Here is a 23,238-nt window from a genome sequence, read left to right on the forward strand (position 1 = left end):
GTGCAGGAGATGTGGGTTCTGTCCCTGGTTGGAGAACTAAGACGCCACATGCGAGGGTCAACGAAGCCCACATGGCTACAACTACTGAGCCTGCAAGCCACAACTAGGGACCCTGTGCGTCTCAACTACTGAGCCTGCATGCCCCAACAAAGTTCCCGTGTGCAGCAACTAAGACCTGATGAAGCCAAAAATAAAAGTAAAATATAATAAATAAACATGCCTATTTTCAGTACAGATTTCAATGAGTTTTGACAAATGCATACTGAACAGCCCAATCACCTCCAAAAGCTCCTTCATGCTCATTCCAATCATTCTTCCCCAAGACAACAACGAGTTCGATTTCCTTCACTACAGATTACTTTTCTTGGCTTAGAATTTCATACAAATGGAATAATAACAACATTTCTCTTTTGTCTGTGGCTTCTTTCACTCAACCTTAAGTTTATGAGCTTCATAGACATATGAAGTAGTTTGTCCCTTTCATTTTGTAAATAGCATTCTATGATCCCATTGTTGTGTTTCTTTGTCAGTTCTTAAGTTGTTGGCCTTCTGAGATGTTTCCAGTTTTTTGCTCTCATGAAGAAAGCTAATGTGGTATTTCCCTGATGGTCCAGCAGCAAAGACTACACTCCCAATGCAAGGGGCCCTGGTTCCATCCCTGGTTGGGGAACTAGATCCCACATGGTGCAACTGAGAGTTCAAATGCTGCAACTAAAGATCTCGCCTGCCACAACGAAGATAGAACTCACATGCTGCAACTAAGATCTGGCACAATCAAATAAATATACAAATATTTTTTTTTTAAAAAAAGAAAGCCAATATGAACATTTGAGCACAAGTTTTGTGTGTGTGTGTGTGTGTGTGTGTGAACATATTGCAGTGGTATGCTGTGGCTGGCTCACCAGAATCAATTTTGCCAATCTCTTCTCAACTCTGGTTCTGTGATGTCATATTAGTACATAGTTTGAAATAAGCCACTATGGGAGTATTTATACCATAGTTGGCAATCACTACAAATTAGAGCTTTATTCCCCTGGAGAGCTGGTTGGTAAACATTTACCAGCACACCATTGGACATATTTGTTTTCATTGTTTTTTTCCTTTTTTAGAGTAAATACCTAGGAGTGAAATTGCTGGACTGCATGATGTATCTATGTTTGACTTTATATGAAGCTTCCAAAGTGTTTTTAAAGTGGTGTAACATTTTACACTCCCAAAAGCAACGTATGAAAGTTCCAGTTGCTCCACATTCTCATCAGTGCGTGGTATTGTCAGTCTTAATTCTAGCCATTGAATGAAGATCTGAATAGAAGAGGGGTAATGGGAAATGGAGGTTATATGGCAGCCCAGTAAGCCATACATTTGTTTTCTCTCCTTATATATGGAGAAAGCCCTCAAATAAATACAAGTAGAAGCATGTTGAGATACCCTCACATAATACCCTTTCTCTGATGTTCTCATTTCACTGCAGAGGAATGTTGATGCTACCAAGGGGAGAAGGTAGTCACTTCAAACATAACAGGCCATGTTCATTATGTTGGGGAATAATTAAAAATAAAATCTCGTGCTAACTCAATGAATTCTCTCCACAAAGGTAGAAAAGAATGAACTGGTTTTATTATCGAGTAAGCATTAAACAAGACAGTGAAGTGTATCACAAACAATTCACTAAAGTGATTTAGGAGAAAGTAACCTCATCCTTTTATATAGCCAGGCAGACACAACCCATTTCATACATGTTCTTAAGACAGATGATAACTTGCCTTCAAGAGAACTTAACAGCACTATTTGCTACACACAGTTCATCTCAAATTTACCTGGTAATTGGTGTAGCCATCTGTCTTTAGGCAAAGGAAAAACAAAACACATATCTCTCTGACAAACAGCGACTTGGAGCCAGTCGCCCAGGTCAAATTCCTAGGGACCAGAAGATAGGGCGCTATCTCCGTTGACATTTACACTTCAAAGAGATGGCTCCCAGGGCCTCAAGAACAACATCCCTGAGTTGTAAGACTGGCAGGAGGCCTATTTAGCTTTTATTAAAAGGGGTTACAGACATCTTGAAGGGAGGGAGAAAAAATTTACAATTGAAAGTTTTCTAAGGGAACTACACCAAGAAAAGGGAAGCTGGAAAGTCTCATTTGTGACACCAGAGAAAATTCGACTTTTAAAAACTTTGTGTTTACCCTACAATACCTCCACACGCTTCCCTGCATAATGCACCATTCCAGGTCCACAATTCCCCTACACTTCTATGATTAGTCTTTCAAAACCCTTATCAACTCCATTCCCAAAAGAAGGAAGCCTCCTCAAACGCCAGGCCGCCACTCCTAGGGAAAGACCTCCAGCCCCGGCCACACCAGAGACTAGCTGTTATCAACAGCTATGACTACAGTCTCTCAGAATTGGAAAACGTTGCTGATGTTTGGTCTGATTCCAACCCATTTCAAAGATGGTAAAACTGAGACACAGGAATGGTACTTAGTGCGCTGGGTCACTGGAGCAAAAAGAGCGCTTAAGGCCCCCACTCAGTTTCGAGAACCGCTAAAGTCAGCCCCAAGTGACCAAAAAAATAAAAGCCCCGCCTTATTCCATTATGGCAAGATTGGGGTTAAAACCTTTGGCACGCAGGTTTTTTCCCGACTGCGCCTGCGCGAATCCGGACGAGCGAATTTGCCCTAGACCCTGACGTTTCATGCAGCCTCTCCTAATCCGGAACACGACCCACATTCCGCCGGCGCTGCCTTGACAGGCATGTACCTAATCCAATAAGAATGGAGGGCTGAGTCCTCCGCAGCCAATGGGCAAAGTCCGAGGGGCGGTGGAGGCGGACTCTGTAAGGAAACAAGAAGACAGGCCCAAGATGGAGACGGCGGCGGCTGTAGCAGCGTGACAGGTGAGGGCGGGCCCGGTAGGGTTAGGTTTCTGGAGCTACTGTCGGGCACGGGTAGGGAGCCAGGAACGAAAGCTCAGCTCCAGGATGACTGCGCTTGGGCCCTGACGCCCCCCACCCGGAACCGGAGGAGTGGTTTGACCTGGGGCGAAACCATTGTCGACAGCGAGGGGGGGGATTGGAATGGGCACAAGGCTGCGGGGGATGGTTTCGTCCGTCGCGTGTGGCAGCGCGCCTGCGCAAAGCTGGAAGGCCTTCGGTGGGCGGAGCCGGGCCGAATGTGGTTTGGGCTGTTGTGTCTCGTCTTGTGGAGTCCTTCTTAACCTCTTTAAGGTATCTGATGTCCCTTCCTTACCAACAACGGGGAATGCGTGAAGACACGGCTCATTCCTCGCTTTCCTTATTCTGGATCAATGTCTAACCCAATAGGAGAATGTTTGAGGATTCTCCCATTCCTCCTCTTTTACCGTCTCCAGCCTCCATCCATTATCACTAGTAACATGTCTGCGACCCTTTCATTAACTGTCAAGGAGAATTTTGGAGCCCCGTCTGCCTCATCTATGCTTTACCCCTGCTTATCTCACCTCAGCCACATCTGGTGATGCTCCATAACCTTCATTTTCCCCATTACAATGTCTGGTGATACCCGTTATCCACTCTTCTTCCCATTACAGTCTCTCAGTTCAGTTCAGTCGCTCAGTCGTGTCCGACTCTTTGCGACCCCATGGACTGCAGCAAGCCAGGCCTCCCTGTCCATCACCAACTCCTGGAGTTTACCCAGACTCATGTCCATTGAGTCGGTGATGCCATCCAACCATCTCATCCTCTGTCGTCCCCTTCTCCACCTGCCTTAAATCTTTCCCAGCATCAGGGTCTTTTCAAATGAGTCAGCTCTTCGCATCAGGTGGCCAAAGCTTTGGAGTTTCAGCTTCAACGTCAGTCCTTCTGATGAACACTCAGGACTGATCTCCTTTAGGATGGATTGGTTGGATCTCCTTGCAGTCCAAGGGACTCCTTACAGACTCCTTACAGTCTCTAGTGACGACTATTACATCTCCCCTCAGCATAGTGTCTCTGAGCCTTTATGAACTCCCCATCACAGTCTGTTGACTCCCATTAGGTATCTAGCACAGTACCTGTGAACCTACTGTCATTACAGTCCAGGGCTTTGGGATGCCCACAATGCCCTTACAAACACTGGTGCAATTCCCACTTCCCCCAGGCTAAGGGCAGTGTCTGATGATCGGTTAGTTCCCCATCACCCTGTCTGTGACTCCTCCCACACCACAGTATCTGGTAACCCCTTTCTCCATTCGAAAGCCAGGACAGCCTGTTCATGTCCATTATGTACTTGACACGCCCCAGTGTAATGCGTGCTGACTTCCCCGTTAGTCCCCAGCACAGAGACTTATGTACTCCTATGCCCTGCGGGACAGTGTGTGCTGCCTCTCACTATGTCCTACCCCCACCCCACCCCACCCCGCCCTGTGCAGTGAATCTGAGACCTTGGCACTTAAGCATGAGACAAACAACTGGAGGGGCTGAGCAGAGGAGGAACTGGATCCCTTGAGCGGTGTGGAAATTAGGCTACAGGGGGTGACATGAAGTCTGGAGATTGAATTTTTTGTCCTCTGCCACTTTGCTTCCATACTATCATTATAGGACCTCTGAATTCTTCCTCTGTCTTTTAGGAGCCCCATGGCACCTGCCCAGCCCCACCTTAGCCCATCTTGACGAAGTCCTAGGCTCCATGGAGCCACCACGGGGCCCCCCTGCCAATGGGGCCGAGCCATCCCGGTCAGTGGGCACTGTCAAAGTGTACCTGCCCAACAAGCAGCGCACGGTGGTGAGTCTGATGGGAGCAAAACTGGCCGGGGGTGGGCATGGACCTAGTTGTAAATCTGGGAATAAGAAAAGTGACAAGGGCTGGGAGAGTCCACTGGGGACCTCTCTGGGTGCTGACTCCTTACGTGTGTGCACACACACACAGGTGACTGTCCGGGATGGCATGAGTGTCTATGACTCTCTAGACAAGGCCCTCAAGGTGCGGGGTCTCAATCAAGATTGCTGTGTGGTTTACCGGCTCATCAAGGGGTAAGTGTGGCTCTCCCACCCCCAACTGGGTGCCCAGCCTTCCATCCCCTTATCAGAGTCATCCGACTCCTCCACTCTGCTGTGCGTCTCTGTTAGTCTTCCCTTCATTTAGTGAATCCATGAGTCCATCCAGCTTTTGTCTTATTGCTTCATTAGTTCATTGGCCTGTAAGGTCAGTAACTCATTTTCTTCTTAGATCCCGAGTCCTCACCGTGCTCCATCGTCTCCTCCCGGAATTCATCTGTTTCATTCTTTCACTGTTTTATCAACTTGTCAACTCCCTCCTTCCTCCATCTCCTCATTCTCTGTCTGCTGTGTGAGCCTTGCTGACCTTCCATTTATTCCTCTGTTTTAGAGTTCCTTAACTTTTGTATTCAGTTCACACATTGCTTTTTTTTTTTTTTACGCATTGCTTTTTATTTGTTATTTCAGTGCCTCACCAGCTGCTTTGTCGGGGGCTTGCTTAGCACCTCTGAGATTTAGTTGTTTTTTCACTGTCTCATTTCCTCCTCTTCTTGTAGCTAAGAGCATGGACTCTTCACAGTGTCCTTCCACTCACAGTCCCTTGTGGCTCTGGGCAAGTCATTTCATCCCTCTTTGCCTCAGTTTCCCCATACATAAATAGGGGTAAGCATAGTACTAGTTCCTAGAGTTGCCATACTGAAAATGCAACATGTCATCTATTATTCCATGGACGGCAGGCTTGGAAGGACTTTTGGTGGGTTCCTTTCCTCCTTGTGGCCCCTGGCCACCCTCCCACTCACTCCCTTCCATGCCTTCTGCAGGCGAAAGACAGTCACCTCCTGGGACACAGCCATTGCCCCCCTGGATGGCGAGGAGCTCATTGTGGAGGTCCTCGAAGACGTCCCCCTGACCATGCACAATTTTGTGAGTGGAGAGTGGGGGCAGACCGTGGGCATGGCGGGAGGGTCTGAGACCAGGCTTGAACCTTCTCTACTCTGTGGCAGCAGGTACGGAAGACGTTCTTCAGCCTGGCCTTTTGTGACTTCTGCCTTAAGTTTCTGTTCCATGGCTTCCGCTGCCAAACCTGTGGATACAAGTTCCACCAGCATTGTTCCTCCAAGGTCCCCACAGTCTGTGTCGACATGAGTACCAACCGCCGACAGTGAGCCTGGCCTGGGGTGGGTGGGGAGATGGGGAGGATAGAGGCCCAGCCACAAGGCTTTTACAGACAGCTGACCCATGTTCCCTTGCTTTATACCCCAAATGCTCTCAAGGTACTACCACAGTATCCAGGATTTGTCCGGAAGCTCCAGACAGCACGAGGTTCCCTCAAACCGCCCCCTGAATGAGCCGCTCACCCCTCAGAGTCCCAGGTAGGAGATACGTTAGCTGAAGGGCTACTGTCAGAAGAAAAAGATCTGGAGGCCTCTGTAGAGATCAAGCCATACTTAATTCTTATGTCTACTCAATGAACATTTAGTGAGCACCTACAAGTGTAAGGGCATGGTGCTGTGGGGCCTCAGGCAAGTTCCCTAGTCTTTCTGGACCTTAGGTTTCTTATTTGTAAGGAAAGGATAATGATACTTTTACAACATAGGGTTCTGGTGTGGATTAAATGAGTTAAGGTGGGTCCAATGCTTAGAAGATGATCTAGCACAGGATAAGTTCTTCTTATTAATTATAATATTTATCTATGTATATATAATCTAACTACTTTGTTAATTCTTCCAGTATAAGCATGCTCAAGCCTTTCCACTTTGGAATACATATTATTTTCTCATAAATTCACTTTTACTTCTCCTTTAAGTATTATAATACTATAATATATTTCAATATTGAAATATATTATCACTCTAATTATCATGTTTATATGATATGCATTTTATATGTATATGTATTTTATAATGTCACTATTTATACGATATTTATGCTATTGTATTATGTGTTATATTGATAATATTTTCATATAATGTAGAATATTAGACATTTTTATGTAATATATAAAATAGTAAAGTTAGGGCGTTATGTTATTTTTAATTATGGGCACATGTGAATTAATTACCTATGAATTACATTTCAGGATAGTGAAGGAAACATTAAGAAATATTTCTATAACATTATAATATATTTAATATATATCATGTATAAAACATGTATATATGTAACATTAACATTATTTTATGTACATGTAAAGCATTGCCATTTTAATATAGATAACATTGTATATTACATAATGCATAATATATAAGTACTGCTTATAGTTATACAATATTACATATTGCTTTTCCCCCACTATCTGTGTGGCTTGCTGTCCTTCCTTTAAGTCTTTGCTCAAATGTCGCTTGCTCAGAGAAGCCTTTCCTGACATGATCAGGGTCACTTCTTGTCTTCTTATGTTGCTTTATTTTTTGCTTTATTGCTTCTATCACCATTGAACATATGAAATATTCTTTGTTTTTTATTTCTCTCTCTCCCTACTGCAGTTAGTTCCATGAAGGCGAGAACCTTTGTTTTTCATTTCTTTTTTTTTAATTTAAAAATTTTAGTACAGTTCAAATCAGCATGTGTGTAGAACCTTTATTTGTTTTGTCCACAGTTTTATTTCCACTGTCTAGAATGGTATCTGGCACACAGCTGGCAGTTAGTCAGTGTTTCTTAAACAAATGCATAATAGTAATGACGGTGGATGTTTACTCTATATGAGCTAAACACATACCTAGGAAGGGGCAGTGGGTTGGGGGGGCATTCTTCTGGTTCTCTCATTCACTCAACAGTGATTTCACAGCCTTTCCCCTGCCAGCTCCTGCACCCAGCACCGCGACCCCGAGCACTTCTCATTCCCTGCCCAGGCCAACACCCCCCTCCAGCGCATCCGCTCCACATCCACCCCCAATGTCCACATGGTCAGCACCACAGCCCCCATGGACTCTGGCCTCATCCAGGTTGGTGTTGAGGCGGGCGGTCACCAGGGAGCACGAGGCAGAGGGGAGGGCCATTCCTGCTGTCCTCCATGTCCTGTCTCTGACTCCCAGCCCTCTTCTTCCAGCTCACTGGCCAGAATTTCAACACTGATGGTGAGCCCCCCGCTGCCTGTGCCCTGAGCCCCCCACCCCGCCCCACCCAGCTCCACTCACATCCTCTCTGTAACTGCAGCTGCTGGGAATAGAGGTGGTGGCGATGGAGCCCCCCGGGGGAGCCCCAGCCCAGCCAGCGTGTCCTCGGGGAGGAAGTCCCCACATTCCAAGTCCCCATCAGAGCAGCGGGAGCGGAAGTCCTTGGCTGATGACAAGAAGAAAGTGGTGAGCTCCAGGGGACACCTTTGGTGGGGGCACCACAGGCTGAGTGATGAGGGGTGTGGGCAGGCCCCTGAGATGCCGCCCGTGTGGCCCACAGAAGAATTTGGGGTACCGGGACTCGGGCTATTACTGGGAGGTGCCACCCAGTGAGGTGCAGTTGCTGAAGAGGATCGGGACGGGCTCGTTTGGCACCGTGTTTCGCGGGCGGTGGCATGGCGATGTGGCCGTGAAGGTGCTCAAGGTGGCCCAACCCACAGCTGAGCAGGCCCAGGCCTTCAAGAACGAGATGCAGGTGCTCAGGTGAGATTGCTCGTGTGTGTGGATGGGGTGGGGGCGGCAGGCTCGGCCTCCATGCCTCTCTGGGGAAAGGCCCTGTTGGGGGTGCTTCCTCATATCCCCCGTGTTTATGTCATGTTATAACCATAATAGTAAGTTGTTTTTTTATCAGAGAAGTGCCTTTCCCCTCTGGGAAATGGGTATGTTTAAAGGACCTCTGATGAGGCTGTTGTTTGTGTAAATACTGATATTAATTAATGGCCCTGCCTCCAAAATGTGACTCTTTTTGCTTGCCTGTTGTGAAATGAGTATCACTGCAGTGTTATTGTATGTACTGACATCAATAGCATAATGTCAGTTAACTGCATCACCCTGCAGGCTGGCAGCCTTCCTTCTCCTCTGCTTGTTCTGCATCATTAGTATGTGTTTACTGTGTTATATTCTTGTTATTAATTATAATAATACTATTCTTTAAAGAACTGTATTAAAACTATAATCAGAAGCATAATTTAATCATTGTTTGGTTAATGATTGTGATTGCTCTACTTAATATATCATTCCTACTATATTAATTCATTCACACCAAGAAATCCTGGTGCTCCCTTTTGTCACCCTAGTTACTACCACTCTTGGGGTTGCTGGTGTGGGCTTTCCCCTCTTGACAAGTGAGCACAATTATGTTGCAGAGTTGACGTTTTCAGTCTCTGCTCCTCTCTGTCAAATGGCAGTGATTTGAACAGGCTATGAATTTGCATTGTGTTTGTACTGAAACCATAACCTAACTGCTGTGAAGAACTCATGTGCTGTTATCCACTCTGATGTGTGCAAAACTGTGGACCATCATTGATGTTCTTTGCATGTATGTTACCATTGTAACTATAGTTAATCCTTCTATAAGGAATGAAAGTTTTCTTCTAAATGAGGGTGGCTGTTCGTACAGGACAGAGTTTCTATAAGGTAGATCCAGGTACCCAGTAGCGATAACAGCAGGGACAGTGGTGTTTTTAGGGTGCTTGCTTGTGTTTGGCCATTCAGAGCACCTTACAGGTTATTACGTAGTCCTCCCGACACCCGTGTCAGGTATCTCATAGAATAATCACAGTTTTTCAGTTAAGGAAAATGAGGCACAGAGAGCTTAAGTGTCCTCCCTGAGATTGCACAGTGAGCACCTGAGGAAGCCCGGATTAGAACATAATTTTAGTCCAAACCCCGAACTCTTTACCTCTAAGCCTCTCATGGTTAACAGAACATAGTCACATGTCACTGATGTTTTTACCCAGCAGTTATTAATGTTATGTTGATATATCCCTGATGAAGGTTGGCATTCCACTTTCTCATCTCATCTCAAATGGTCACAGGCTCAGGTCATGGTCATGGTCAGAGGTGTGGCAAGTTTGATCATTAAGATGCTCCTGGTCAGTAGGGAGTGAAGGGTTATCCCTCCCTCCTGCTTTTGTTGGGAGATTTGGATGAGGAAGTTCAGGACATAAGTGCTCAGCCCAGTATGCATATCTCACAAATTCACTGAATCTGGCCATAGTCTGGTCCTGAGCCTCCTGAAAGACAGGGTGGAAATGATGGCAGAAGGCAGCAGTCAACAGCACCCTTCCAAAGCCTCAGAAAGTTGCTGTTTGCCCTCCCTGCCCTGATACCACCTGCCCTACCTGCAGGAAGACACGTCACGTCAACATCTTGCTGTTCATGGGCTTCATGACCCGGCCAGGATTTGCCATCATCACACAGTGGTGTGAGGGCTCCAGTCTCTACCACCACCTGCATGTGGCTGACACACGCTTCGACATGGTCCAGCTCATTGATGTGGCCCGCCAGACTGCTCAGGGCATGGAGTGAGTGTTCTGGCTCAGGGACTAGGGAAGGGGCCAGGGGGCTGGGGGTAGGGAGATGAGGTAGCCCCCAGACAGTCTGACACCTGCTTGTACCCCTACAGCTACCTACATGCCAAGAACATCATCCACCGAGATCTCAAGTCTAACAGTATCTACCTGTCCCTCTGGGGCTGGGCTGGGGCAGGCAGCATCAAACAGGATGAGGACTTAGAGGGATGGCTCTTGTGGGGGGCCCTTCTGGGGGCAAACAGGGAGGGGCACCTGTTGCATTTCCCTTTACCAGGTGCCAGAGTTGTGGCTGGTTCAGGTGGTGTTCTTTGGGACTCTGGTCAGGGTCTGAGGAGTGACAGTGGTGGAAGGCATTATGGGAGTTCCTGATCAGTGTCACAGGCATGGTGAGTGTGGGTGCCATGAGAGGAGCTTCCTAGTCAGGAGTCACAGGGGGGCCACGTATAGGGAGCATTAATTAGAGCTCCCCTCCAAGTCAAGATTGTAGCTAATTTGTATGACACTGGGGGCCTTCTAGTCAGGGTTAGAGGCAATGACTGGTGTGGAGGCATCGATGAGAGCCTCCCAGTCAGGGCAAGAAGCATGGCTATTGGGAGACCCTGTAGTGGCCCTTAACCCCGGCGGACATCTTCCTGCACGAGGGGCTCACGGTGAAGATCGGGGACTTCGGCCTGGCCACAGTAAAGACGCGGTGGAGTGGGGCCCAGCCCTTGGAGCAACCCTCAGGCTCTGTGCTATGGATGGTGAGTTGGACCAGGCTGGCCTGGGGGTGTATAGGGACATGGATTACTGGGCTAAGATGTGGAAGGCAGAGTGGGGCCGGGGTTTCCTGCACCAGGTATGGGTATTTGGACCACTCACACTTCACCTCGTGGGGGCGGCTCTGAGTTATACCACTGTGTGGCTGGTGGGATCTGGGCCTGCAGGTCAGTCACTTGCTGACCTGCACATTCTTCCTGCCCGGTCCGGTCTGCTGAAGGCAGCTGAGGTGATCCGTATGCAGGACCCGAACCCCTACAGCTTCCAGTCAGATGTCTACGCCTATGGGGTTGTGCTCTATGAGCTCATGACCGGCTCACTGCCTTACAGCCACATTGGCAGCCGAGACCAGGTGAGCCCCATGCCTTACCCACCTTATCCCAGGCCAAGGGATCCCCTTAGTCTCTAAACCTCAGATCTCCTCCTTCGCACAGACCACGAACACCACTCTGCCCCCAGAAACCCCAGATTTTCAGAGCTGAGGACTCCCAGTCTCCTCTGGGTCTTCTGTACCCAGAATTCTCTCCTTCACTCATATCCACTTCTCTGGGTCCTCAAAGTCCAGAATCTCCTGAGTCCCCTATACCCAGAATCCTCCTAGGTCCCAAAAAGTCCCCCTAGACACATACAGTCCTCTGACCTGGGTTCTCAAACTCCCCAAAGCCCAGAATCCCATTTCTCCCAGAAACAATCCCTTTGTGCTTCTGGAATCCCCACAGATACCCACAACCACTCAGGCCTTGGGTATCTGTCAAGCTCCAGGGCCCTTGAATCCACAATACTCTAGGCCCGAGACTCTCACATTTCTCCAGCTTCAAAGACTAGAATCTCCCAGGCCCTCAGAAACCCAAGATCCTCTAGGCTCCAGGTACCAATAGTCTTTGGGTCTTGAGCACTCACTGTCCTATATATAGGCCACTTGGACCCATAGTCCTCTCAGCCCTAGAGCACTACAGAAATACAAGTTCCCGAGGACTACCAGCCTTTAACTCCCTCCAGACCCAGAACTTCATGTTTCCCCCAGACTCAGTTGTTTCCAGGCCCCTAAGCCCCCTAGAAACCTGTGGACCCATAATCCTTTGGGCCCTAGACACTTAACCATCTTTGATTCCCCCAAGCTTAAATCCTTCTGTTCCGTTAAGCAGAGAATCCTTCCAAGGCCTCAGGGACCCAGAATCTCTAGATCCACCAGATACCCACAGTCCTCTGGGCCCCAATACCCAGAATACCCCAGTTCTCCCAAAAGGAGTCCCCGAGGTCCCTCCAGACCCAGAATTCCCTGAGCTTCCCAGCCCAGATCACCCCATTCCTGTCCCCTCTCCCAGATTATCTTTATGGTGGGCCGTGGCTATCTGTCCCCGGACCTCAGCAAAATCTCCAGCAATTGCCCCAAGGCCATGAGGCGCCTGCTGTCTGACTGCCTGAAGTTCCAGCGAGAGGAGCGGCCCCTTTTTCCCCAGGTGGGCTGAGGAGGAGGGCTGGACACCCTGGGAAGGGAGACTTGGAGGAGGAAGACTATGAGGTGTGAATGTGAACTGTGTGTGTTCAAGGCTCCGAAGTGTACAATGTGTGTGAGTGTGTTTCCCCTTTAGACTGGGGTTTGGGGGTGTTTGGATGCCCACGCGGCTCTGGACACCCCCTCCTCACCCGCCCCTGCCCCCAGATCCTGGCCACGATTGAGCTGCTGCAGCGGTCACTCCCCAAGATTGAGCGGAGTGCCTCCGAACCCTCCTTGCACCGTACCCAGGCTGATGAGTTGCCTGCCTGCCTACTCAGCGCAGCCCGCCTTGTGCCTTAGGCCCCGCCGCCAGCCACCAGGGAGCCAATCTCAGCCTCCCACGCCAAGGAGCCCTTTCCACCAACCAATCAATGTTCTGTCTCTGCCCTGATACTGCCTCAGGATCCCCCATCCCTGCCCTGGGAGATGAGGGGGTGCCCATGTACTTTTCCAGTTCCTCTGGAACTGGGGGACCCTTGAAGACTGAGAACCCCATAATTTGGTTTCCTCTTGGCTTTGGGGATACTTTTAAATTCGGGAGCTCCTCCATCTCCAATGGCTGGGATTTGTGGCAGGAATTCCACTCAGCACCTCTCTGGAATTTGTGCCTGATGTGCCTTCCACTGGATTTTGGGGTCCCAGCACCCCATGTGGATTTGGGGGTCCCGTCTGTCTCTTTTCCACCATTCAAGGAGTCCCCTTTTTCTTCACCAAGAAGCACAGAATTCTGCTGGGCCTTTGCTTGTTTATTTTGCTTCCCGACTCTTCTCATGGGGTTCAGAGCCGCTGAGGGGTGAGGGTGAGTCCAGGCAAGGGGTGGAGTTTGGGGGGAGGTGCGGATCACACAAACAGTGCCACTGCACGCATCACCACAGGCGGCACAATGAACGAGGACCACATATGCCAAGCACGGGCACGAGAGGAGGCCACGTCAGTCACAGACACAGACATCACGGCAAAGGTGGGGAAGTGGGAGACCACTGGCCTTCTGTGTGCACAGGATTCTGGGAGGATGGGGGGAGTTTGCATATTTAAAGACAGCTGTCAGAGGCAGGAAAGTGAGGCAGGGGTCCCTGGGGAACTGAGGGGTCCTAGCAGTGGGAGGAGCTCTCAGTGTGTTGAATGGGGTTGGTGCGAGGAGGACTGAAGGGAAAACCTTGGGGGGCTGGGTGGGGACAGTCAAACAGGTGGATCCCCAGAGATGGGAAATCCAAAGAAAGAGTATCAAAGGGAGAGGATTCTTAAGGATTGGGGAAATTTTGCTGGGGAACAAGGTGCACTGGAGAGATCTGGGGACAGGAGTGGGGTTTTCCAGGAATTTCAGGGCTCCAGGAGTGGTTGCCTGGTGTTTGGGAGCTTCCAGGAAGGAAAATGCACTCGGAGGGCACCAGGGGTCGAGGTCTTCAGGGATCTGGAGGTTCTAAAACTGAGAAGTAGTTCTTGAGATGACTGAGAGTGGGTTTTTCAAAGGACGTGGGAATTCCAAACGTGAGGACTGGATTTAGGACCAGGAGTGATGTTTCCCCAGGGACTTGAGCATTCTGAGGAGTGAGAAGAGGGATCTTGACGATCCAGGAGAGGACTTCTCAAGGGATGAGATTTCCAAAAGTGAGAAATAGATTCCAGGCCCAGACAGGGGTTGCCCAGGGATTTGGGGGTTCTCAGGGTGGGGTGTCAGTCGGAGAAGAGGCTCGCGAAAGACTTCCTCAGGCTGCGGATGGTCTCAGCTTTCACCTCGTCCTGGCTAAGGCTGGGCCTGGGCGGGGCTGGCTCTGGAAGGTTGAAGGCATTGGTCAGAGACTGGGATTTGCTAGAGAGAAACAAGGTGGAGGCGTGGGAGGAAGGGGGAAGAGGAAGGGAGGAGGGGGAGAGAAACACAACGTTACCCCAGGCCCGGCCCCAGCCCTGCCCCTCTGGTCCTGGGGCTGTGCCTGTTACCCTCCCACCCAGCAGCACAGGCCTGGACCCTGAGGGATTCTCAGGAGGAGTGGGGAAGTCCTGGGCTGGGTGGGAGGATTTGGATCCAAGGTGAGGAAGCCTGGGATGGATGGGAAGAGTTCTGGGCTGAATCTCAGATTGGGAGGAGTTTGATATAAGTTGATGATGGGAAGGGAGGTTTCTAGTTCAAGGGTGAGGAGTCCAGAAAGAGGGGTGGGGTAGGGCTTGGACCAAGGACAGGCTGGAAGGGGAAGATCTAAGAGGGGAGCAGTTGGGTGGGGCAGAGAGGGCTTTTGAGGTAATGGAGGAGGTCTGGAATGGACCAGAAGAGGCAGAGAGGATAGTGTAATTTGGGAGGAGACTCAAATGGACCAGAAGGAGCCTAGACTCTAGAGAAAGTAGGAGGACGACTGGAAAATGAAGTAACTTAGGATTGTGGATTGGGCTGGGAGTAGTTTGGGGGTTCTGTTGCAGGGAGTCAGGTTGGGCAGGAGGAGAATGAGTTGGGCAGGGAAGTACTGAAGAAGGGTTAGCAAGGCGCCTGGGGTAGGCCAAGAGGAGCTGGGCTGGAGGGCTTTCCCAGGGCCTACGGGGAGGATTCTGAGCTGAAAGGGGGGATTCTCTGGAACGGAGGGTAGGAGCCTCTGTGAACCGGAAAGGGTCTGGCTCAGACTGGAACTGGAGAGAGAGCTGTTAGGACCCTGTGCAGGACCGGGGTCTGAGGAGCCGGGGAGCCTGGGGCTGCCCTCCACGTGCAGGAGCCCTTTTTGTGAGCAGCAAGGTGAGGGCTGCTGTGGGGTCCCCTTACTTGAGCTGGGGGTGTGGGGGTCCCCCGGCAGCAGCAGTGGCAGGTGGTGGCACATCCTGGCTGGGTTTCTGGGCCAGTTGTGGCTTGGTGGGACGTCCAGCGGGGCCTGGGCCACTGGGTCGCGGCTGCTGCGTAGTGGGTGGCCCAGTGCGGGGCATGGGACCCGCCTGGCTGGCCTGGCGGGTGGGGCCAGCAGGGCCTGGGGGTTTCTGGGGTGGGCCCTGGCGCTGCTGACCACCCGATGGAACCCCTGAGGCCTTTGGCGGAGCCTGACCAGAGACCGATGTCTGACGAGTAGCCTGTGGGGGGCCCGCCTGGCGCTGGGGAGATGGGGAGGCGGGTGGGCGGGCGGCTGGAGGTGTCCCAGGTCCTCCAGCCACTGGCCGGGATTGGCGGCCTTGACCCTGGGTCAGCGGTGTGGCCTGGGATGCAGGCTGCTGGGGCACTGATGTGGGACTTGGTAGGCGCTGGGGCAGGGGGCTGCCAGCTGGGGGTCCAAGGCCCGAAAGGTGCTGCTGGCCCTGTGGGGTCGGGCGCTGCTGCAACGGGGGTCCCTGGCGTTGGGGGCCTGGGCCCGGCTGTGGAGGGCCGCCTGAGGGACAGAGAGAAAGTGCACATGTGAGAGGGAGCCAGTGAGAGGTAGGAGGCTGCCGGGCAGAGTCGGGGCCCAGGAAGCTGGCCCCTCACTTACCCTGTGGCGGGGGTCGTTGCTGAGCTGGGGGCCCCGCAGGCTGCTGGGAGATCTGGCGGCCCAAGGGCAGGGCCCCTGGGGATGGAGTCTGTGGCAGAGGAGTGGAGCAGGAGAGGTTAAAAATAGTTACCAGCCAGTGGGGCATCAGCCAATCAGAATGACAAGGGTTCCCTGTATGCTGGGTGTTGCCGCATTTGTGGCTGAGCTGAGGGATGGCAGGTTGTGGGGTGGGGTGGGGATTTATTCCCAGGGGAGGGGTCAGGAGGTACTCAGGGAAGTCAGGGTAGCAACTATTTATCAATTTTTTAAATAGTTGGTCACTACTGTGACACATGTGTGTCCCTGTATTACTCTTAGCTTGCTGGTTATCAGCTCTATGACACACCATGACCAAGGGCTGGCCTGCCTGCCACTAGCCCCTGAGGGCCAGAGCCAGGGGCCTGACCTGGCTGTGGGAGCCCCTGCCGGGGGAGGCATCCCGCTGCCGCTGCCGGGGCAGAGCCTGAGCCATCTTGTTGACGACGAGCTCTACGATGAGCTGCTTGTCTTCATCTTGGTGGTCACCGATGAGTGGCATGGAGGATCCCACCACCTGGGGGAGGAGAGGGGATCTGGTGAGGAGAGAAGCAGGAAGTGCATGGGAGGGCAAGGATGACCAAGTGCTTGAAAAGTTGGAAAAAGTCATGACTGGCAGCTGCCCAGGAAACAAACCGGTTTGAGAGGCACCAATTATGCAGTATGGGAAGGCTTGTCTTTTACGAGATACCTTACGGCTTAGGACATACGAACAGGGGTGAGCAAATGAGGGCTTACCTACCAGCCAAATCTGGCCCAGCACCTGTTTCTGTACAGTCCCCTCCGCCCCCCTGCCTCCTGAGCTAAGGATGGGTTTTATATTTTTTAATGGTTGAGAAAAAACCCAAAAGATTTCATGTCTTGAGAAAACTATATGAAATTTAAATTTCAGTGTCCATAAACCAAGTTTCATGGGAACACAACCCCCTTTACTTTCTTGCCATATTATCTGTGGCTGCTCTTGTAGAATTGAGGAGCTGCAACAGACATTATATGGCCCACAAAGCCAAAATACACACTGTCTGGCCTCAATAGAAAAAGTTTGCCAATCCCTGCTTTACAGTTTGCTAGGTGCTTTGTCCTTTACAAAGAACTTTGTGGTTTATGTGGTACTTTACAGTATACAAAGCTCCTTGCCCTTTACAAAGGACTGTTGCATATATGGTGTAATTAGGCTTCAGAAAGTACTTTGCAAAGGGCACCACTGTTTACAAGATGCTTACTATTTATAAAGCACTACCATTTACCATGCACTCTGAATTTTCAAGGTATTTTACAGTTTACGAATTGCTTTACTGTTTAGTGGGGACACTGCTGCTGACAAAGAGCTTTAGAATTTTGAAAGCACTTTGCTTCAAGAATGAGGACTTCCCAGTTTACAGAGCTCCTTTTTTATTGTCAGAGCTCCTTTTAAAACTAATTTTATAAAGCACTTTGCTATTCATGAAGCAGTACCTTCCTAAGGTACTTTACAGTTTACAGAATGCTTTAGTACAGCCACCACTCTCTGTGAAGTTCTTTATAGCTTACAAAGTTCTTTGCTGTCAGCCAAGTACAAGTTCACAGAATACTTTAAAGATTACTAAGTGCTTGGTCATTCACCATGGTGTCTCAGTTCACAGAGGACATTATAATTGAACAAGTGTTTTGCTATATTCACTAAAGATGTCCAAGTTTCACAGAGCAGTTTAAAATTTACTAAGAATTTTGCCACTTGCCAGGGAAATCCCAGTTCACAAGGCACTTTACAGTTTTACATATTTCCATTCATTCAGGGCTTTCTGGGCCCTGGCATGCTTTACAGAGTATTGCTGCCCTGTACCTGCTAGTGCCTCTGTGCCCCTACCAAATTCTGGGGTGCTCCCACCTCAATGATGTGATCTCGTCCATCCTTGCCATGCAGCGCTTCCACTGCACAAATGTCCAGTCCCCCAAAAATCTCTGAGCACGTGTCCACCCACAGCTTGTACCTGCCAAAACGCAAGGCAAGGAAGCCTGTCAGTACCTGGTCTGGGCAGCCACATTTCCACTCTTCCCTCCATCAGCCCCCACCAAGGTCAGGCTGCCCACCTGTCAGACATAGCAATCTGCTCAAGCATTGCAGAGCCAGTGTTGGTCTTCCAGTTTCCTGACACTGATGTCCTCCTGGAGAACAAAAGGAGACAGGATAGAGACTCAGGGGGCCTGGGCTGCACAAGGCAGCGCAGGGGGACCCCTCCCCAGGCCTTGGTCTTTCCACTCACATGTAGGCCTTGTAGTTCTGCCCAATCTTCTGGATGCGCACATCATATTTGGCATCAATGAAGGGCTCGGTGGTGGCATATGTCTTGGTCAGTGCCACGACACTCGCAATGTCCTGGAAGTCATGCTGGTTGTCCACCTTGACCTGTAGGAGTGGGGTGGGAGTCAGGGCCTGGTTAGGACGGGGCGGTAGTGGGCAGTGGGAGTGCCTTGGGGCAAATGACACAGGTGAGATGAGTGCACAGAAATTCAGTGGACACCCCTAAGGCCCTCAAGCATGTATTAATTCTGGGTCTCCTGGTTTTTACATGTGCATACAGATACCTCATGGGGTATGAGTACATACAACCCGATTTTTAGACTCGTTTACTTTAAATGGGTCAGTTTATGGTATGCGCATTATCTCTCAATAAAGCTATGAGAAAATTGTGTGTATATACAGTATATGCATATGGGCACCCAGACACAAAATCCATTGTATATACAATATTTAAACAGAGAAGCATGGACACAAACATACAAGTCACAAGTCTGCTTTCTATGGACACACAGACAAAATCAGATGGGTGGACAGCACACAGGACCCCGAGACCCTTGAATGTAAAAGATGACATAGTATGTGTTCAACAAAGAGGCCTGCCTACATATAAACACAGTGCTGGAAACACAAATAACAGGACACACAAAACTGGCTGAGTGCAGGATAGAAAATTGGGCCAACAAATGTAAGCATATGTGGAAAAATACAAATAGATAAAGGACACACATACAGAATTATTTTATTCACTGAATACACAATATACTTCTACAGGCATACCTTCTTGGAGATACTGTGGATTTAGTTCTAGACCACCGCGATAAAGTGAAGGTCACAATAAAGCAAGTCACAAATTTTTTGGTTTCCCAGTGCATATAAAAGTTGTATTTATACTTTATACTGTATTCTGTTAAGTGCAATACATATCTAAAAAAAACAATGTACATACCTCAATTTTAAAATATTGCTAAAAGATGCTAGCCATCATCTGACAATGCAGGGTTGCCATGAACCTTCAATTTGTAAAAAAAAAAAAAAAAAAAAAGTATCTGTGAAGCACAATAAAGGGAAGTGCAATAGAACAAGGTATGCCTGTACTTACACCTGCACAGTGCCAGGAACATGCATCATTTACAAGCACACAGGTCCAAACCCCACCTGGGGACTTACCTTGCCCATCCCAGAGTGTGCATGCCCCATCTTCACAACCACAGGGTACGTTGTGCTGCTGAGCTGGTAGGATGGAAAGGCAGAGTGTGGTTAGTGGTCAGGGCAGGAGGGCTGACAGCTTGTGGTGGGGGTGAGGGGAGCCCATCCAGTGGGAGCCACACTGAGAGCCGTTTTCCCACCAGAGGTGGGTCAGAGATAGCCAGCTAGCAGCTGGGGGTCACACAGCACTTGGGAGCTCAGAATCCAACCCAGAGCCTTGCCTGCCTGTCCCTCCCTCCACCACCCCCGAGTCCCAGACTTCCCGCCTCTGCTTTCCCGGGCAGAGGCATGGGTGAGGGGTGGGGGACTTTTCCGGAAAAGGGAAAGTTTATTTTTACAGTGAATGGATGCATGATAGAGAAGTGAGTGTGTGCATGTGTGTGTGTAGGGGTGTGGTGATGAGCATGTAGCAACTGGACCCCTCAGCCAGGCCTTGTGTGTGCATCTCCTCCACACACGTACACAACCCAGAGACACACAAACCCTCAGAACTCAGATCTACACTGCCACACCCAGAGATTCCCACACATGCTGAGACCCAGGCAATGGAAAGACGCACCACCAACACAGGCTCTGGAGCACGCCTTGCTCTCTGGCCTCACAGCCAGCCAGCCAGCCCAGCAGTATACACTCAACACTTGTAGACATGCAGTCCATACTTTTGGGCACAGACGTACACACAGCCCTCCTCTCACCCAAAGCCATGTAACAGAGGGACACACAACACGAAGACTACCTGTGCAATGCTGAGACACAACCCTCAGAGGCACACGCAAGTGTGACAGGCATATACAACAGAACTGGGTACATATTCAACACTCACATACACATGCAATATTCCTAGGCATATGCACAACAAACAGAAAGATCCACCCTACATCCAGAGGTACACACACTTCTAGGTATTCACAGAAGCACTGAGACCCACAACACAGAGACACATCACTCTCCTGGACACACATACATACAAAATGTGCCTTGCCATATATACCAACAGGCATGCACACAACTAGGGACACCCACAACCTCTTAAGTACATGAACAACACTCTGGGGTGTGTATGTACACACACACACACACACACTCAGGTGCGGGGATACCTCAAGTCTCCCCTGACCCTGGGCAGGGTAGAGGGAACTGAGTTAGCTGACCCCAGCCTCACCACACATGGATGCACGCGCAGGGTTGTGCCCTCCCTCCGCCGTGTGGACGGGCGACAGGGTAGAGAGAAGCATTCCCGGAGGGGCTGCTGGGGTGGTGGCGGTTCTCAGTTCCCGACACAGGCACAGGAAGCCCGCAAGGTCAGGGTGACCGATTGACCTTCAGGCCTCACTCTCCCTCCACCGCCCCCCACCTTCCTCATTTCCCAAATGAGTGGCGTCATGATGGGGTGCTGAGAAGCACCGAGTCGTTACCTTGTTGCCAGGATGCTTTAGACAGTGTTCCAAGCAAACCAGGCAGAAATGGCAGGTAATGTAACACAGATGCACACCCAGCTTACAGAGGTGACAGCACACCCTCAATTCCATGCGCAACCCAGACCTGCTTTACAGAGGCAGACACAACACAGAACAACACAGAACATAGTGGGCTATCCAAAACACTCAGGTACACACCGCACACACACTGCACACATACCGCACACCACACAGAGGAGCACACACCACCTAAAACCACACACATAACCCTCAGAGGCAGAGACACAACAGGATGCTATGTGTAAGCGCACATGCACACTCCCCCCTGAAGTTTTTAGGCCCCTTTTATAAACCTTTTGTTTTCTCTGGACCTGAGCCTGAACACAACACTGTGTGTATGTGTGTGTGTGCCCACACATGCTGTGCCTGTAGGGATCTCTGAACACTGGGATCCCCGGGCCAGCCCTAGGTTTGAATCTTGGCCTCTCCTCTTCCTAAGGCCATGTTTGACCCCAAGCAGGTCACTTAACCCCCTCCAGGCCTCAGTTTCCTGATCTGTACATAGGGCACAATCAGGCCCAAGCACTTGGTGTGTGGGAGGACTGTCAGGTGTCTGCACACCCAGCTGAACCCCACATCCCCCACACCCCCCACACCCCCCACACCCACCTCACCAGGTGGCCACACCAGCTGGACTACCCCTCCAGGAAACCCCACCAGTTTCGAGATCTGCACAATAACCTGCATCCACACAAAAACCCCTCATGTGTAGACAGTGGGCAAAACTCTGTGCTGACTCAGGTTTCAGACACAGAGCTGGCGTCAGAAGCAGGGTCAGCGAGGGGCTGCAGCAGGACTTTCCCTGTCCTCACTTCTCCCTTTGCCCCACCACCGACTTACTCAGCCCCCGGCTCATTCACTCTCACTCCCCACTTTCACAATCAGCTTCTCCAAATTCCTGGTTTATGTCTCTTCCCCCTTATCTAGTCCTCCCCACCACCACCTCTGCCCCAACCCAAAGAGTCATTTCTTCACTCTCATTCCTGGGAAAATCACTCGACCCCTTTGTCTGTTTCCTCATCGGGATAATGAGAACATGAACAGTCTCTAACTCAACAGATTTTGTGAGGAACACAACAACTATTTCAGACAAAACATTTAGCACTGGCATGCTAAAGCCTGTGCTGGCTTTAGTATCTGGCACACAGGAAGCCTCCATCCTCAAAAAGTGTCGAGCACTATTATTATTATTGGTTTTAACATCCCTAGGTTAGCCAATATTAATTGACAAGGAGGTAATCGGGATTGATGACAGATAGAGTAGTTGCAAAGATTTCAGAGCGGTGTTTGATGTGTAGTAATAGTAAGAACTCCCAAGTGCTGGCAGTAGTTTCTGTTGTGGTGGTATTGGTGATGGTGATGGTTGTGCTAACCTTGCTGAGTTAATCAAGCTTAATTAGCAAGGAGGTAACAGAGATCTGATGACAGAATTACACGAAGGCTTCAGGGCATAGTATATAGTAAGTGCTCCGGAAGAGGCTGCTATCATCACTATCATTATCATCATTATTATTGGTCTGTCCTCCCTGAACCAACCGAGGAGGATAATTGGCCCTCAGAGCCCTTTCTCAGGACCCCAGGGAAGATCCAGGCAGCATCTGGAAGCTGGTGGACAGATTGTCTCACCCCACCCCCCACCAGGGGCATGGGAAGGTTGATGGGGAAGAGGGAGGGCAGGATGGGAGGGGATCTGTTTTCTACTGACTCACTGGCCTCTTTCACCACCTTTCAGCTCCCCCCACCCCAATGCTCATTCATTCACAGGCAGGTTCCCTGCTTGCCAGGACTGTGCCCCGCCTGGGTTAAGATCCTGGCACCAGTTAGCCTAGGTTCAAATCCCAGCCATGCCCTGTGGTCCTGGGAAAGTTCTTCAGTTCCTCTGTGCCAACTCTGGGAAATGGGAATAAGATCAATAACCATCTCAGAGGCTTATTATGAGCTTGAAGTGAGTTGTGTTAGTTGCTCAGTTGTGTCTGATTCTTTGCGATCCCATGGACTGTAGCCTGCCAGGCTCCTCTGTCCATGGGATTCTCCAGGGAAGAATAGTGGAATGGATTGCCATTTCCTTCTCCATGAAGTGAGTTGGTGCTATACAAATGCTGACTGTTTGCCTTTTTTTTGTTTT

At 50.0% G+C, this 23,238-nt stretch overlaps 2 protein-coding genes and 1 long non-coding RNA gene across 13 annotated transcripts in view; 1 reads left to right on the forward strand and 2 right to left on the reverse strand.

The window, feature by feature from the left end:
• Window positions 1-1,597: 1,597 nt before the first annotated feature.
• LOC145536915 (uncharacterized) lies at window positions 1,598-4,124 on the reverse strand. The gene is made up of 2 exons (XR_014076080.1): window positions 3,478-4,124; window positions 1,598-2,834 (listed from the first exon to the last, which is right to left on the reverse strand). It is a non-coding gene; the product is annotated as an uncharacterized LOC145536915 (long non-coding RNA).
• Window positions 2,839-13,371, forward strand: ARAF (A-Raf proto-oncogene, serine/threonine kinase). 10 transcript variants are annotated; one of them, XR_014076078.1, is made up of 16 exons: window positions 2,839-2,896; window positions 4,585-4,739; window positions 4,884-4,987; window positions 5,773-5,875; window positions 5,959-6,113; window positions 6,226-6,324; window positions 7,737-7,893; window positions 7,998-8,025; window positions 8,105-8,250; window positions 8,345-8,547; window positions 10,194-10,370; window positions 10,472-10,518; window positions 10,985-11,122; window positions 11,359-11,490; window positions 12,464-12,598; window positions 12,802-13,371. XR_014076078.1 is itself a non-coding variant. In XM_081567187.1 (16 exons), exons 2-16 carry the CDS (start codon window positions 4,644-4,646, stop codon window positions 12,934-12,936), a joined length of 1,836 nt encoding a protein of 611 aa, XP_081423313.1. In that variant the 5' UTR covers window positions 2,839-2,896; window positions 4,585-4,643; the 3' UTR covers window positions 12,937-13,371. The 10 variants fall into 10 exon arrangements, 8 of the variants coding, with proteins under 8 accessions (XP_081423313.1, XP_081423317.1, XP_081423320.1 ...); XR_014076079.1 differs by having other exon boundaries at window positions 7,752-7,893; XM_081567187.1 differs by having other exon boundaries at window positions 10,472-10,532; window positions 11,018-11,122.
• The window catches only part of SYN1 (synapsin I), a 55,062-nt gene continuing 45,188 nt past the window's right edge, over window positions 13,365-23,238 (reverse strand). The window contains exons 6-13 of one of the 2 annotated variants that reach the window (XM_081567186.1): window positions 19,597-19,659; window positions 18,392-18,534; window positions 18,219-18,293; window positions 18,016-18,118; window positions 16,519-16,665; window positions 16,074-16,161; window positions 15,383-15,974; window positions 13,365-14,408 (exon numbers count right to left, since the gene is read on the reverse strand). In XM_081567186.1, the coding sequence (XP_081423312.1) occupies window positions 14,381-14,408; window positions 15,383-15,974; window positions 16,074-16,161; window positions 16,519-16,665; window positions 18,016-18,118; window positions 18,219-18,293; window positions 18,392-18,534; window positions 19,597-19,659 (1,239 nt within the window). In that variant the 3' untranslated portion in view covers window positions 13,365-14,380. Of the gene's footprint in view, window positions 14,447-15,382; window positions 15,975-16,073; window positions 16,162-16,518; window positions 16,666-18,015; window positions 18,119-18,218; window positions 18,294-18,391; window positions 18,535-19,596; window positions 19,660-23,238 lie in introns of both variants that reach the window. The other variant, XM_081567185.1, reaches the window with a different exon arrangement.

Source organism: Giraffa tippelskirchi, chromosome X (genome assembly GCF_054371585.1).
Source record: "Giraffa tippelskirchi isolate mGirTip1 chromosome X, T2T-mGirTip1v1.2.pri, whole genome shotgun sequence".
Lineage (NCBI taxonomy): Eukaryota > Metazoa > Chordata > Mammalia > Artiodactyla > Giraffidae > Giraffa > Giraffa tippelskirchi.

Excerpts from the sequence above, each read along its gene's own strand:
- ARAF (XM_081567187.1), top strand. The coding sequence starts at position 4,644 with ATGGAGCCACCACGGGGCCCCCCTGCCAATGGGGCCGAGCCATCCCGG. Across the intron at positions 5,876-5,958 it reads CCCTGACCATGCACAATTTT|GTACGGAAGACGTTCTTCAG; the intron begins GTGAGTGGAGAG and ends CTGTGGCAGCAG. Across the intron at positions 11,491-12,463 it reads ACATTGGCAGCCGAGACCAG|ATTATCTTTATGGTGGGCCG; the intron begins GTGAGCCCCATG and ends CCCCTCTCCCAG.